Here is a 14996-nt window from a genome sequence, read left to right on the forward strand (position 1 = left end):
AAAGTTAAACATAAACGTAAAAAGTTTTCTTTGACAGGGTCATTTCCCCTAAATTCTCATTAGGTAAACACGCATCTTTCATGGCGATGTAGAAAAAACCAAAACAAAAAAACGGTCCCAGCTTTTCAATTTGCATTTTCAAAACACATTCTCTCCTCCGTGAGAGTAAACAGACTAAACTTGATGCGTGACAAGAGCGGCGTGCACATGTCCAGCGCACATATGTGGTGCCGGCGCTAACAGAGTCACCATATGTCCCACGGGCAGTGTAAACAGGAACACACACTGTCATTCACGTGGGGACACGCATTCATCCGAATCCTGAATCATACACATGGGGTCTTCCCCTGCACAGTGACAATTCGCAAATTCACCTATTCAAAGATTTATTCCTTTTTGGGGGGAGTCCATCCTCTAGGGATGTAACGATTCACTCAAGCCCCCATTTGATTTTCGATTCAATTCGATTTAAAAAAAAAATTGCCACCATGCTTGTCTCCGTGCACCAGTGTGGTTCTGCAGCCACCGATTAATCGATTAATCGGGGCGAATCGATTTTAAATCGATTTTCGATTAATCGCTACATAGTATCGATTAATTAAGGAAGATAGTATCCTCCGATCTTCACTGAAAAACTCAACTGGCGTCTTCTTGTGCCAAGGAACTATGTTGACGTGAGGGGAGGAGCTTCTGTTTTCTGATTTGATGTCCATTTTGCGTATTTTCACCTCTTGCTGGTTGTCTCTGTCTTCACGCTGACAAAACAAACAGAGGACAAAGTAAGCATAAGGACTCCGATTGTGGCTGAGGATGTGAAGAAGAGGAAGGCGGGTGTCTAAATTTAGATGTGCCAGGAGAACATATCTCGCCTGGAACTAAATGACAGGATCATGCGCCCCGTGCGTCCACCTTCACCCGTTCGATGGCTCTTCTCGTTATGGCGGCGTCACCTCGGCTTCACCTCCACGGCAGCCATGCGTTGCGAAACCGCAAATTGGGAGACGTGGTAGACGCATAACGATAAATGGCCGCTCATGGAATAATGTTGGGAAATTAAATTACACAACACCAATTTTCCCTTTAGATGGTCTATTTGTGGGTATATAGTTGAGGTGTTTGTTTGAATAGAGACAAGAAAGGGGTTATGGGTATCGGGCATTAGCGGTGTAGCCAGAGGAACACGTTTTGGACACTTGCTGAGTGAATTTTTCCACAAAAAAAAAAAAATCGACAATGGATGTACAAATTCTACACGTTCCCAAATTTTATGATCTATTTATCCCTCCAAATTGTACACAAAAAAATATCTGTGCATTTCAGTTCAAAAACAACATTCATTTAGAGGGTGGATATTACAATTAGAAATATATGAGTAGTGAAATATATGTGCACACAGGTTTATTTTGGAGTTGTTCACTTAATTAACTGTCAAATAACACTGGTCAATATTTTTTTTTACTACATTCGTTAATCAGAGATGGAGGTTTTTTTTTGTTTTGGCGCCGACTCAGAACCTGTCCTCATTTTTTTTTTCTGAAATGATTTTGGGTTAGGATTGGGACGCATTGCAAAATCCGTATTGTGCTAGCTTTTATGGCTCAAACTTAAAAGCAAAAAATTAAAACGTCTCAAAAACCTGTTGAAAAAAAGTAAAGACATTTTTATAAATCAGCACCAAAAATATGTTTCGGGACACGTCAAGCCACCGCTAATTAAAATGCGCTATTGACCGCTGTACTCGCACTCAGATCAAACATAAATTTTGTCTGATTTATATCCAACGCACCATCATATGATTTATCATCTCCATACATTGAATGATGTTCCTATGCTCCTAAAAGTTGCCTTTCCTCCCAAAAGTGGGAACATTTCCCACAAACAAGTCTGTTTATCCAATGACCCGGTAAGAGTCTCTCCCAACCTGTTTGTTTCAGCCGCAGGAGCTGAAAATCAGACACGCAAACATCCTTCCTAACTCAGTCAATTTCAATCAGGGTCATTTTTCACATTCCTTGCTGGGGGGTCATTAGCGGCCAAATCTGCTCGGTTGTCAGGCAGCCACGTTTTCAACGGCAGGTGCATCCATTGACTGACGCGGGCCGGTCAAGTATACGCGCCGGGTGTCTTTTTTTTTTGTCAAACATTAGGGCAAAAAAAGCGTCAAAAATTGCCTGGCGTTACGTCACAGTGATCATAAAATCAAATAACAGCTTTTAAAGGGGAGGCTTAATGAAATGAGTGGAGATGAATACTATTAAAGCGCATTGCGAAGGTAATATTTGAGTGTTATTGTGTCCGCGGGCTATGCTCTGGTCACGCTGCATTTTTTTTTTTTTTTCGGTCCGTTCGCAAACATCTCTGTGAAACAAACTCTCCTGGAAGTGTTTTTTTGAAGCGAGCCTGTGTTTTAAGATAACGACAGTAAGCTTTGCAAAACAGTCAAATGAGGGGTCAATATGATGTAGATACGGGCCGATTATGTTTTTTTTCAGGACCGATACCGATTATTAGTAGTCAAGGAGGCCGATAACCGATATTTGGAGCCGATATTCATTTCCGGCAAAATATTGGTGTCAAAATAGCCCAAAAAAATTACAACTCTTAACTTTGTTTAAATGTATTCGAGCGTATTTCAGATTTGCAGAATGTTGATTGTTATTATACATTTTTGCCAATCTTTGTTGTAAAATTCCAACAAAAAGGGAGCTCCCAGCGTCATCATCATGTCTTATAAAGTGAAATGAAAACTGAAACAATAGCCCCCCTTATATTTTCCACAGTAAAAAAAGCTCCAATTTCCAAATGACTCAAATTTCACTTATCTTTGTTTTGATTTCAAACAAAAACAAAAAGCTGCAGAATGTTGCCAAGGGTCAGTAGAATCTCTTAAATAAATACTTCCTTGAAGTTAACGCGGTTTTAAATGGATTCATTATCGGCCATCAGATTTGTAAAAAAGGCCGATATCGATAGCCAGTCAAGTAGAGATTGCCAACAAATGCCGCGGAATGAACGAAATTGTTGAAATGTAGCGCGTGAGGCTTGAAATCGGAATGCTTTGAATCGCGTCGTTACACGTAAGTGGGAGTTGATTGATCGCCTGAGCAACTCCCGCCACATGCGCGACAAGGGACGCGCCCTAGAAAAGACACCCGAAACCCAACCCCCCCCCCGCAGCGCTTCGCTCACTGCAAAGGCTGGAAACGGTGAGCGCTACCGCGCGCGAATTTGTCCGATGAACATTTCCGGTGTTACGTAACGTGCACAAATCCGAGCGTGAAGCGCTAACCCGTCTTGGCTGCGCTCTCTTTGCCCTCCCGTGTTCCTTTCAACGTGGAGATAGATTCCCAATTCAAGGATTTGTGGCGGGCGTTTTCTTTTTTTGGGGGTCTGTTTGCCGTCTATTTATTGCCTGCTATTATTAGCAGCGCAGAAAAAGGAGCTCACAAAGTATTTCCGCAGCTTTTCAATGGGTGACTCACTCCTCCGCTAGGCTAGCCAGTCTTACCTCCTGCGCAGGCTTATCCGCGGCCGCAAAGGTTGATTTCGCACGGAGGGCGACCGCTCTTGAGATTCAGCGCACTAAGGAGGGTTTAGATTCATGGACGCAAGGCAGACAGCCCGTAGATTGGAATGTGTGTATTTGCCGAGCTCGTCCGATCTCGGCCTCCGCGTATTTCGGCGGCATACATCATCTCCACTATTCTGCGCGCCATTTAGCACTTCAACCCACTCAAGATTTCCTTTCAATAGAGTTTTATGTCTCCTGCCTTCTTTCTTTTAGCATGTTTATTGCCAGGGGTGGTTAATGGCACGAGCGTACGCCAGAGGCACACCAAAGCAGCCGATTGAGAGACTTTGTAAATGTCTCACACAAGAATGGACTGCTTGTTTTTCCTCACGCTAGCTTTGAATGGCTAATGGGGACATAAGTCGTTTTTTTTGGCGCTAGCCCACTAATCAAAACGTAAAACAAAAGAGAATTACATGCTGTGAATTCCAAGCAACCACATAACTTTGTGCTAACCCTTGCTAGCTAAATGCTAATGCCGTAAGTTCGAAAGAAGGCCCTTCCCCGACCACTGCTTGACAGTCAGTCTTATGTCTCACTAAATTATTTTTAAATAATGTTTTTAGATCCCTGATAATGGACAAGCCAATTAAATCCGACTGAGACTCATTTGGGGGGGTTTTCCTTTAATAAGATAACTGTACAGCAGGAAGATGCAAGCACCAAATAGGGTAAAACAAAAAACAAATGATAATAAATTAAATCCCCAATGAGCAGGCCCAATAGTCAAAAAGTCAATAATATTGTATCTTGACCTCTAATTACACTCAGGCTGTTTTCATTTGGGGACTCTGTGTGTGTGTGTGTGTGTGTGTGTTTTGGGGGGGGGGGGGGTTGTCCTACAGTGCCCTACTTTTAGCTCCTTCTGAGTCATCAGCGTTTTGGCAACGGCATTTCAAGCCTCACAATGATCACCGTTTTGGAGGGAAAATCTCTCCCCAAAGAAAATGGCTCTCATTAAGATGACTCAAGCCCTCTTGAAATTTTACTGGAAATATTTCACAACAAGGTCTCTGTTGAGTCACAACATGTCTGCAGGTGAAAGCGATTCAATCGGAACAAACCCCGGACTTTCTTTGAGGATTGCCTTGAGTACAAGGTTGCAGCACTTTTGAGTCACTGGCTCTCCCGATAAAAAGCCGACTGAGACCTTTCTCAGTACTCTTAAAAGCTTTCCGCACCCCACCGGTGCTATTCAAAAGCTACAAAACACATTTGAGCCAGCCTTTGCTAACAATATCTTTGCCTGCTGCCTCCTTTCCCCCCCCCCCACAATTTTGCTATGGAAACCCAGTTTGTTCCACAGTCCACTCCAAATACAAATGTTATGAGACTCTCGATTTGGAATGAATTTGATGACATTTTCTTGATTGGAAGAGGTTGCTTAGCGGGGATACGTTCCAGCCACAAATGCTCGATATGGCAACTATATAAGAAAAACTCTGTAAATATAATTTTACCCCGCCCACACACTTAAAACACAAAAATAGTAAAATACTAGGGATGTAACGATTCACTCAAACCCTGAATCGATTTTCGATTCGATTTTTAAAAAAATTGCTACCATGCTTGTCTCCGTGCACTCGAGTGGTTCTGCAGCCATCCGCAAAATGTTCATTTCAAAATGTGCTATGCATCTGGAATGAAAAAAAACGTTTCAAGACATCATTTTCTAGATGAATCTAATCAATCTGAGTTTTCGATTAATCGAGTCGAATCGATTTTAAATCGATTTTCGATTAATCGTTATACCCTTATAAAATACTTAAAAAAAAATTCTCTCTCACTTTGTAGACATTTCTAGACCATTGTATAACATCACTTTAAGGGAAAGGAAAAGAAGACTGTCACTCATCCGGTGCTTGCTTCAAGCAATTTGCTATCATGAGTTGATCTTCAAACACCAAAATGTCCAATCAAATCTTTTCATTTCGCCAAGCAAAAGTCTGCTAGTTTAATGCTCACATAATGTGAAACGACATAGTCGGGCTAACGCACATTTGCACAGATGTTACGTATTTATAAAACGTCTATGAACTGCTGCTTTAACACAAATGCAGGGAGTGCAACGCTACTCACAGGCATTTACTCTCTCAACAACCGCTGTTGCTATTGAGGGTTGCAACAAAACAAAGAATCGAAAAGACCAGCATATCATCCCGAACGTAATCGCAGCTCGGTGAGCGAAAGACTCACGCACGGCGTAACGCAGCTGATACACGATGATTATGTTCAATCAAAGGAGGTCAAGTAGCTGTGCCATGCAACTTTCAAATAAACAACATCAACAATACAGGAAATTGCTCCCGAGTACCGTAATTACGTTTGTGTGTTTGGGGTCTCGAGAGTATGGTGGGTGTGTTTGTGTGTATAAAAAAAAAAAATGATATGATGTGATGGTTTGGTGCATTGGACCAACACACACACACACACACACACACACTTCTCCGCTCAGCCAATGTAAACACACTGGCAGCCTTATTTCTAAATCTGTTTCATGGCGCCGGCAGACGGCCGCTGCGCCACAGGAGACTCTCCACAGGTTCCCCTCTCAAAGCCCAAATGACATTTTGCTCTCAAAATGGGGAAATCAACCCAAACATATTTTTTTTTCCCAGAATATGTTCTATGCAAAGCCCACTAGTTGAAACAAGGCATTCAGATAAATATTGCGTTTTGTGGAATACGAGTTAATCCACTCGGTTTTAGCCATCTCTCCGGGGGCGGCCATTTTGTCACTTCTGTCGACTGAAAATGACATCACAACTGCTCAGGTAACGACCAATCACGGCTCAGCTTTAGAAAACAGGCGAGCTGTGATCGGTCGTTTCCTGAGCCCTGCGTAGTTGTGATGTCATTTTCAGTCGACAGAAACGACAAAATGGCCGCCCGAAGAGATGGCTAAAAAGGGGTGCATTTTGCTGCTTAACTCATATCTCATATTAATCATATTGCCTTGTTTCAACTAGTGGACATGCTGGGAACATGTTCTCGAAAAAATATATATCTGGCTTGATTTCCACTTCAAGCCCGAGCGCAACAAATCGGCAACATATCTTCCGATGAACCCTTTTGTGTTGCTGTTGTTGTTTTTTTTTTCTTTTCTCCCAAAGTCCTTCGAAGGGAAAAAAAATAGTCAAATAAAACGTAGTACTCGTTTTTTTTTTTTTAGTTGAATAAATGATGATGAATGCATTTGTCAGCTCTGTTTCCTCTCATCCACTCGCCATAAAAGTTGAGTATTGCAGGGGAAATGACTTGAGAATTAGATTGGCCTTTTTCCCCATCGTAATGAATTGACATCGGACCGAAGCCGGCGCGGCAGATTAACTCACCGGCAGACATCCTGCAGTCCATGAAGATTTCAGATTAGTGCAAATCATTTCCCATGCAAAAGGATGCTTGGCAAAAAAGGCTAATGGCGTCTTAGCGGCCACTCTCGTCCTGCCCTGAGATGTTCATGGGATCCGTGCACACAAATACACCCCAGGGGATTTATGTTGGAATTATTTCCCTATTAAAACATAGGTAGTGAAATTACCCACGCTCCGTACTTGTGTCAAAGTACAGATTTGTGTGTTGATGAACCACTCTGGTAAAAGTCACAACATTGCGTCACCTCCTTTACTGAGGGTAAAAGTCGAAAATGTACTTAGTGTAAAAAAATGAAAATGAATTACTGTCAGTTGCATACAGTTTTTTACGAACTTGTCATAATGAAAAAAAAAAAAAAAACGTTCTCCGTTATGAACTGGCATAGTGGTATCGATTTGATATACGTCGATACCGATTTGTTTTAATAAATGAGATTGATACATCATGAAATTGCTAAAACTGAATGAGTGTTAATGACCTTTAAGTATTTTTGGTTTAGTATTTATCCTTCTGATTATTCGTGACTCAAATGTCAGGAAAGTATTTGGGCCAAGTTAGGAAGTAAATAGAACATAGTTTAGTTCCAGTATTTTTGGTCCATTTGCTATTGTGTAAATCGTCGTTTTTATTTGGTTTCAACTTTTGTTTTTAAAATTCTGTTAGTTCTAAATAGCTTTTGGAGCAAGTTTGTTGTTTTTTTCCTCCAACCTTAATTTCTGTAAAATGTTTGATTTCATTTGTGATTTTATTAGCTTTGGTATTAGTTTTAGTTTTTTTTTTTTTTTTTTGATATATCGGCGACGATATGTAATATTTGGCGAGTACAAGATGAAAAAGTGGTCACCAAGTATTGTCTAATAAGTCAAGTAAATTTGACCTTCCTGTACAGCAAATAATGAAATGCATCCATTGAAAATGATCTGAAAGCTAATGTATGATATTAATTGGCAAAGACGAAAAGTATGAAAAGTGTTTTCAGTCCTGAAAGCCAGCAAGCGTCAGAGTTTGACATTTTTTTTCCCATTTCCATTTTTGGCAAGTGCCTTTCGGACAATTCATTCAGTCAGTTATCGCAACCACAATGAGACGTTCATTTTTCTCAAAACACGTCTTTTTTGCGTGTTGCCATTGGCGCAGCTTGAAAAAAGTAACAAGCCCATTTTGACAAAGTAAGAAGTTGTTTTCAAAACGTTGGGAGTTAACGTACAAAGTCTTCCAGACATGACCCTCGGCAGGTGCACAAAAAGGATGACGAGATGGATTGAATCGCATTCGTCCGTAGAAATAAAAATGGCCAGACCCAATTTTTTTTTTTATCCTTCTTATGTAACTGACACAGATTCAACTATAAATAATCTCTATTTTTACCCTCTACCTTTTTGAAGCTTTCCCTTTTTTTGGGGGGCTCCAAATTTAGCAGAGAGGCCCAGCAGTGAAGACGCCACAACAAAATCTTTCATCGCAGACACCCATGCTTGGTTACTGTTGCTACGCGCGGCGGCTCGCTGCCGTCACCGCCGCATCCAATCGGCATGTCGGCGCAGGGAGGCTAAAAACAGCATTCTATATTACAGCTCATAATGAGAACGGCTTCATCAGTGTTCTCTCCAAATGTCAAAGTGGCTTTAATGATCCACACACACACACACACACACACACACACACACACACCAAAAATGTGCGCGTGGAGTCCGTACTTTTGTTGAGGCGCCGTTCTCTTGCAATCGAATCGATTAATTGGCCTCCACTATGTGACTTGAACTTTTATTATCTAATATCGGGATTGTTTTCGCTTCTTTCCTTTTATGTGCACAAACTTTTCTTTGAATTGGATGCCGCGTGCTTTCTGCAGGCTTGCACGTCTCCTGGGGATGAGTTATTCCTCATATCAGTCGACAAATTAAACGGCCTCTCCTCGACTCGCTTATGTAATGTTTTTTAGCAGTTGGATTTATGTCCGGCTCGCACTAATTACAGTGTGCGCGTATTTGTTTTGGCCTCGGAACAATAAGTGAGCTCAACTGTGGAGGGGGATAGGAAAACAATGCTTTTCGATTAGGGATGGACCGATTATCGGCCGGGCCGATTATCGGCGCCGATTTTCTGCGTTTTGATGAATATCGGCATCTGCCTTTTTAAAATATCTGATGGCCGATAATAAATCAATTTAAAACTGTGTTGGAATAAACAAAAAAAAGATATGTGAAAGTAACATTTTCTGTCATTTTGAAATATTGGAGAACTTCATTTACTGTCGAAAACTATATAAAGCTATTTTTTAAGTGTTTTCATTTCACTTTTTAAGACATGCTGACGATCCTGGGTGCTCCCTGAACTTTTTGTTAGAATTTGGTAACAAAGATGTATATTGTCAAAAATTTATAGTCATAAGCATACCGCCAAAAAATATCTACATTATGCAAATCTGAAAAAAATGTCAATAAACAGATTTTGATGCTAATATTTTCTTTTTTACCAAAAATGAATATCGGCTCCAAATAGCGGTTATCGGCCGCCTTGACTAGAAATAATTGGTATCGGTATCGGCCCTGAAAAAAACATATTGGTCTATCTCTATTCTCGATGGTTAGTTTGGATTGAATGAGCATTCCTTCGACTGATATCCATCTTAATGTCGATGTACTAGTATACTCTTTGTCCTCACTCGTAAGACAATTCAGCGCACTAGTAGAACGACTTTTTTCTCACTAAGTAGTGATGCTAGTTAGGGCTGCTTGACTATGGAGAAAAAAAATATTAATCCCGATTATTTTGGTAATAATTGAAATCACGATTATTCAAACGATCATTTATTTTTTGGTAGAAAACAAGAAAATGTTTAAATGTAAAGAATATAAAGACAAATAAATGTAATTAAGTTCCTTCGGGACCAAACAAAATTTATAAAATTAACTATTATAAACAAAAAAAAAAAGATGCACATGTATGATTTTCTTGTGTAAACAAACATAGTGCATTGGATACATAAATGTATCTTAATAATCGTTTTTTACGATTATGCCAATTTTGTCATGGTGGAGTGTAATAATCGTAATTGTAATTGAATTTCGATTAATTGCACAACCCTATTGCTAGTGCACTCTGGCGAAGCTAGAAGGGGTGCCACAGGGGCACCTGAAATATGTTTGGACCCCCCAGATGCCAGACCAGATAATTGATTTTTGGGTATTTTCAGATTTTTTTTTTCGGCAATTGTTTTCTACACTCACCCCCCATCCACTATAGGGAACAGTTAAGGAATATTTATCAGCGTTTTTTTTGAAGAATTTTTGAAGTTTGTAAAATTTCTTTTTTTGTTTTGCGCCCCCCCCCCCCCCCCCCCCCCCATGAAAAAAAATCCTAGCTCCGCCAGTGCTAGTGCAGCACACTAGTAATGAAAAATATTGCGAATAAGACATTACTAGAGAGGTAAAACTACTAGTGGGCATTTTGGTTCTACAAGTAGGGTCCAGGCGGCTACTCGTGCGTAACACAAACCTACTAGATGGGCCCTGTAGTGTTCCTAGTGCAGCACAGTAGTTTACTAGTCAGGTATAATTGTAACTAGTAGGCAAAAAGTGGCACTAAAATATAGCCGTAATGGATAAACACTTCTAAATACTTGCACTTACACTAATAATTGCACTTCAAAGTTAAATACAACTGAACTGTACTTAACAAGTGTGCAGTACTAGTGATCCCTAGTTGTTCTATATAAGCTAGATATCAAACATATCAGCTTTGACGTCATTGCGCGACTTGTATTTTCATGCGAATCAACATGGATTGCCGCGGCGCTGCGTTGGTTATAGCCATTCTCGAGGAGCTTTTTGCTTACTTATTTGTCCGCAACCAACCACTGCTTCTCGTTGAAAGGTTTAAAAACCTCTTGTCGGTTCTCCCGAACGGGTTTGGCGCCGTGTTTTTGGTTTCGTAGAAGTTCCTTCTGGAACTTGGACGGTATTTGGCTAACTACTGCCACCCAGAGGCTCGGCATGCGTTTGAAAACGCACTTCCGCGTTTTTAAAAAAAATTTTTTTTTAACGTGTATTCCAACGCAGGCGTGGGCGATATACGGTTGTTAAAAAAAAAAAAAAAAAACCCCGGCTACGTGCAGACAAGGCCTTAAAGCGACACCGAGGGCCAGGAAAAGGCACTCGGAGACGGCAAAGGCTGGCCGGGCGGCTCTTGGTGCAATGCAGACTGCCGTTGCCATAGCAACGGAGAAGGGGGAGCGCGCAGAGGAGGAGGGAGGGGATTAAAGAGGAAGGAAGCGATCGCTGCTCCCTAACGGGGGCCGTTTTGATATGAGGGGAGGGGCGCGCGCTAGCAAATGAGCAAAATAGTGCGACTAGCAAGTTGAAGGAGTCGCAACAAACGCTTCAAACAGCCCCAAAACAAAAGAAATGCTTCGTCATCATCCGAAACTCAATTAAGTGGACGTTTTCACACAAAGGTTTAGGATCATGACTTTTTTTTTTTTTTTTTTAATAACAGAGGTGAGCTTGTCTCCATGGCGCCGGCCGTCTCAGGTGGCAAGCTCTGCTTCCCGATCGGACTTGTCAGTCACAGCAGCGTAGACCGGCGCCCCGAGTTTGCCGGGAGCGTCACTGTCATCCCCCTCATCGTCCTCACATCAAAGTCGCGCAAAGATCATTCCGGCCTCATCGCGCGGCTTTGTTTGCCCTCGGTGACCGTTCCGGGGGTACGGTTGTCATGACGATAGGGGCGCGCATTGGCGAGGGGAGCTTAATAAGCTCGGAGTTGCTCAGGGCTAATGAAGTGGGATGGCCGGAGCCTGACAATGTGTTTTAACTCGCAACAGTGGGCAAACCTCTAGTTAAAGAGAAAACATGCGAACTGTGATTGGTCGTTCCCCGAGCCCCGCGTAGCTGTGATGTCATTTTCAGTCGACAGAAATGACAAAATGGCCGCCCCCGGAGATGGCTAAAAATGAGTTGATTAACTCTTATTCCACAAACGCAATATTAATCAGAATGCCGTGTTTCAACTGGTGAGCTTTAAAAGAACATATTCTTGAAAAAAAAAGAAAAAAGTTTGAGTTGATTTCCGCTTTAAAAGCCTTAGAAAGAACGTGGTCACGTTAAGGAGAGAGGGGCAAAGAATTTTTGGGATGCTGCTGCATGAGCGCACAGGATTTCTGTCCTATGTCCTATCCTGAGCTCTTTTCAGAGATAGCGTGCGATTATGATGCCCCGGAAGCTTCTTCTGAGGTTAGCGCTCAAGCTCTTGTCCATTCTCCGCACAGCCCAAAAGGGATCTCAAGCCTAAATGCTTCAGCCTATCACTAAGCCACCCTATGATTCTTTGTTTATTTCTTCCTCATTACCGATTTCGGATTTCTTGTCAGTTTGGTGAAAAATGGAGCACGGTGTTCCAGACTGGGAAAGGACAGGACGGCCACAGTGCTGGTGGAATATTTTGATTCCATCTGCAGTTTGCGTAATGCGGCTCATTGACACAGCTTGGAATGTATCTCTAACACCTGTGTGGAAAGTGTAAATGCAGCACGCGCGTGATTAGCATGATTATTGTGCAGCTCCGTGTCTCACTTCCTGATCACTATGATTGGATTACAAGGAAAACCTCGTTTATCGCGGGGGATGCACATCAGATTGGCTGACAACAGACAGAAAGAAAACATCCAAAATACTGTATATGATTTTTTTTTTTTTTTTTTTTAGCTCTACCTAGTGTTGGACGATTTTGGGATCATAGAATTGTTTGAGTTTTTCTTCAAAGTAGTGAAAACCGATTTTTCCACCTTAGCGGCTTATGTAGCTTGCTGATGAACTCTGTTTGAACTGACAACATGGTGGAGAACGTCGAATTTACCAAAGTCACGATTTTAGAAGTCATTTTGAATTTTGCTTGTAGTACGGAAGGGAAAAACTCTCGCTGAGAAACAATCAAAATGTGCCAAGTTATTTCAGATTGTTTTATGTAGGATCCTGTTGGAAGTCAGTCATGAAGTCGATCTCAACCAAACATTGTCAAAGGTGCATTAGAGGTCGCCAAACTGTTTTTAACTGTAAAAGTAGCACATAAAACAAGAGATTTAAACATTGTACGGTAAATATAAAGCGGAAGTCAACCCAAACAGCAGGCCCACTAGTTGAAACCCGGCATTCTGATTCTGATTCATTTTTCGTTTGTGGAATTAAGCAGCACAATGCACTCGTTTTTAGCCATCTCGGGGGGCGGCCATTTTGTCTTCTGTCAACTGAAAACGACATCAAGACGACCAATCGCGGCTGACCTGTTTTCTGAATCTGAGCCGTGATTGGTCGTTGTGATCAGTGGTGATGTCATTTTCAGTCGACAGAAGTGACAAAATGGCCTCCCTCAGAGAACGAGTGGATTAACTCTTATTCCACAAACGCAATATTTATCAGAACGCCTTGTTTCAACTAGTGGGCTTGCATAGAACATATTCTTGAAAAAAAAATCTTGCATTGACTCCCCTTTAAGGACCAAAATATTCAATAAAACCATATTTCGTCGAACAGAAATCCGCTAGCATAATGCTAATGTTATGCGTTCATGTTTTCTTCTTTTTAAAATATGTTTAAAGTTTCTTTTTAATCACATAAATGTTTTTCCGAAGACTTGGTCGCGTCGGGGAACTTGATTATGACGATTTCCCGACCCGATCAGCTGTTTCTATCACACAAGGAAGTGGCGACAGCGCTGAAGTGACGTCCGAAACTATCAGCAAACAAAGAGTTTCGCTGTGCGGGCTGAGTGACCTTTGAACTTCGTTTGCATTTCTCATTAGACGGCGGAACCAAGAAGCTTCGCAGCACCATCCGACGAAGCACAGAGACCGGCATCGCCGTGGAGATGAGGAACCGGGTGACGCGACAGGGCAGCAAGGACTCCACCGACGGCAGCACCAACTCAAACAGCTCCGACGGAACGTGAGCATCCGCCTTGTGTCGCTGCTTCTGTCCAGAGTGTCGACTCAGTAGGCCGTCCTGACTTTTTTTTTTTTTTTTTTTTTAATTTTTCTTCTTCCCCCAGGTTCGTCTTCCCTACCACGCGCCTCGGGCCCGAGAGCCAGTTCAGCGACTTCCTGGACGGCTTAGGCCCCGCTCAGATCGTCGGGCGGCAAACGTTAGCGACGCCTCCCATGGGTAAGCCGAGTGGACCCCGCACGTCAGTCAGGTCTCATTCTGCTCTAGTTGCTCTTACTGCGTGCAGAAATCACCTCCTCTTTTGTTTCTTTTTGCCTGCAATTTGCTCTTGTTAAACATTGACGCAACATCACTCACAGTTACGGCCTGATCAAATTCAAAGGATGACTTTGTCAATGTTTTCTTCACTGTGGGAAGTTCCAACATTCAAAACGTGAAGATGGCGACTGTGCTAGCTAGCTATACCGACACCGCGAAAATGCATCTTCCCTTCGGATAGTCTGTTGGAGTGCCTTGTTGTCAGCCATGAGTGCCCACAGCGGATGTGCGAGGAGGGCGGGGGGCTGGGGCCATGTGGGGGAAAGAAAGCCAGACTTGACAGCCATTGTATGGCCCGAGGCTTCACGCTGGCATGAGCGCCTCGTTGTCAGCTGTGAGTGCCTGTGGCTTCAAGTGGATATATTTTGTGGCTAAAACATATCATTATGTGTTGGCAGAAGAAAGATCCTTGATGAAGTAGCATCCATTTTTCCAGGTCATAGACATGATATTTGATAGACAGTTGACAGTTTAGTGGGTTGTGGTTTTGCGCTGGGTCAGATTAAGAAGACATATTTATTTTCACTTGATAGCGACTTTAAATGTGCCTGCGCATCCACTAAAACGTGCTTTGGTTCAGTTAAGGTTGCGAAATCTACTGTAACCTACGGGGCTTAGTGTGACACACTCCCGGGTACCTTTTCCACACCAAAACATGCAGGGAGGGATCTTCCCATCCTGTAAAAGTCAAGTGTCAAGGGGAAAAAAATAAAGCAGAAGGTTCGAGGGGAAGCACCCTGGTGATCATCCCGTGTACCGCTTAATGCACAAGTATGTAAAGTTAACGTGCATGA

General features: G+C 42.2%; 1 protein-coding gene across 1 annotated transcript in view; it reads left to right on the forward strand.

Annotated features, from left to right (window-relative positions):
* The window catches only part of rims3 (regulating synaptic membrane exocytosis 3), a 31413-nt gene that overhangs the window by 8568 nt on the left and 7849 nt on the right, over positions 1-14996 (forward strand). Inside the window, exons 3-4 of the mRNA XM_086015120.1 lie at positions 13746-13887; positions 13991-14103. Of these exons, the coding sequence (XP_085871246.1) occupies positions 13746-13887; positions 13991-14103 (255 nt within the window). The remainder of the gene's footprint in view (positions 1-13745; positions 13888-13990; positions 14104-14996) is intronic.

Source organism: Filicampus tigris, chromosome 18, assembly GCF_054856515.1.
Source record: "Filicampus tigris isolate MCC_2025a chromosome 18, RoL_Ftig_1.0, whole genome shotgun sequence".
Lineage (NCBI taxonomy): Eukaryota > Metazoa > Chordata > Actinopteri > Syngnathiformes > Syngnathidae > Filicampus > Filicampus tigris.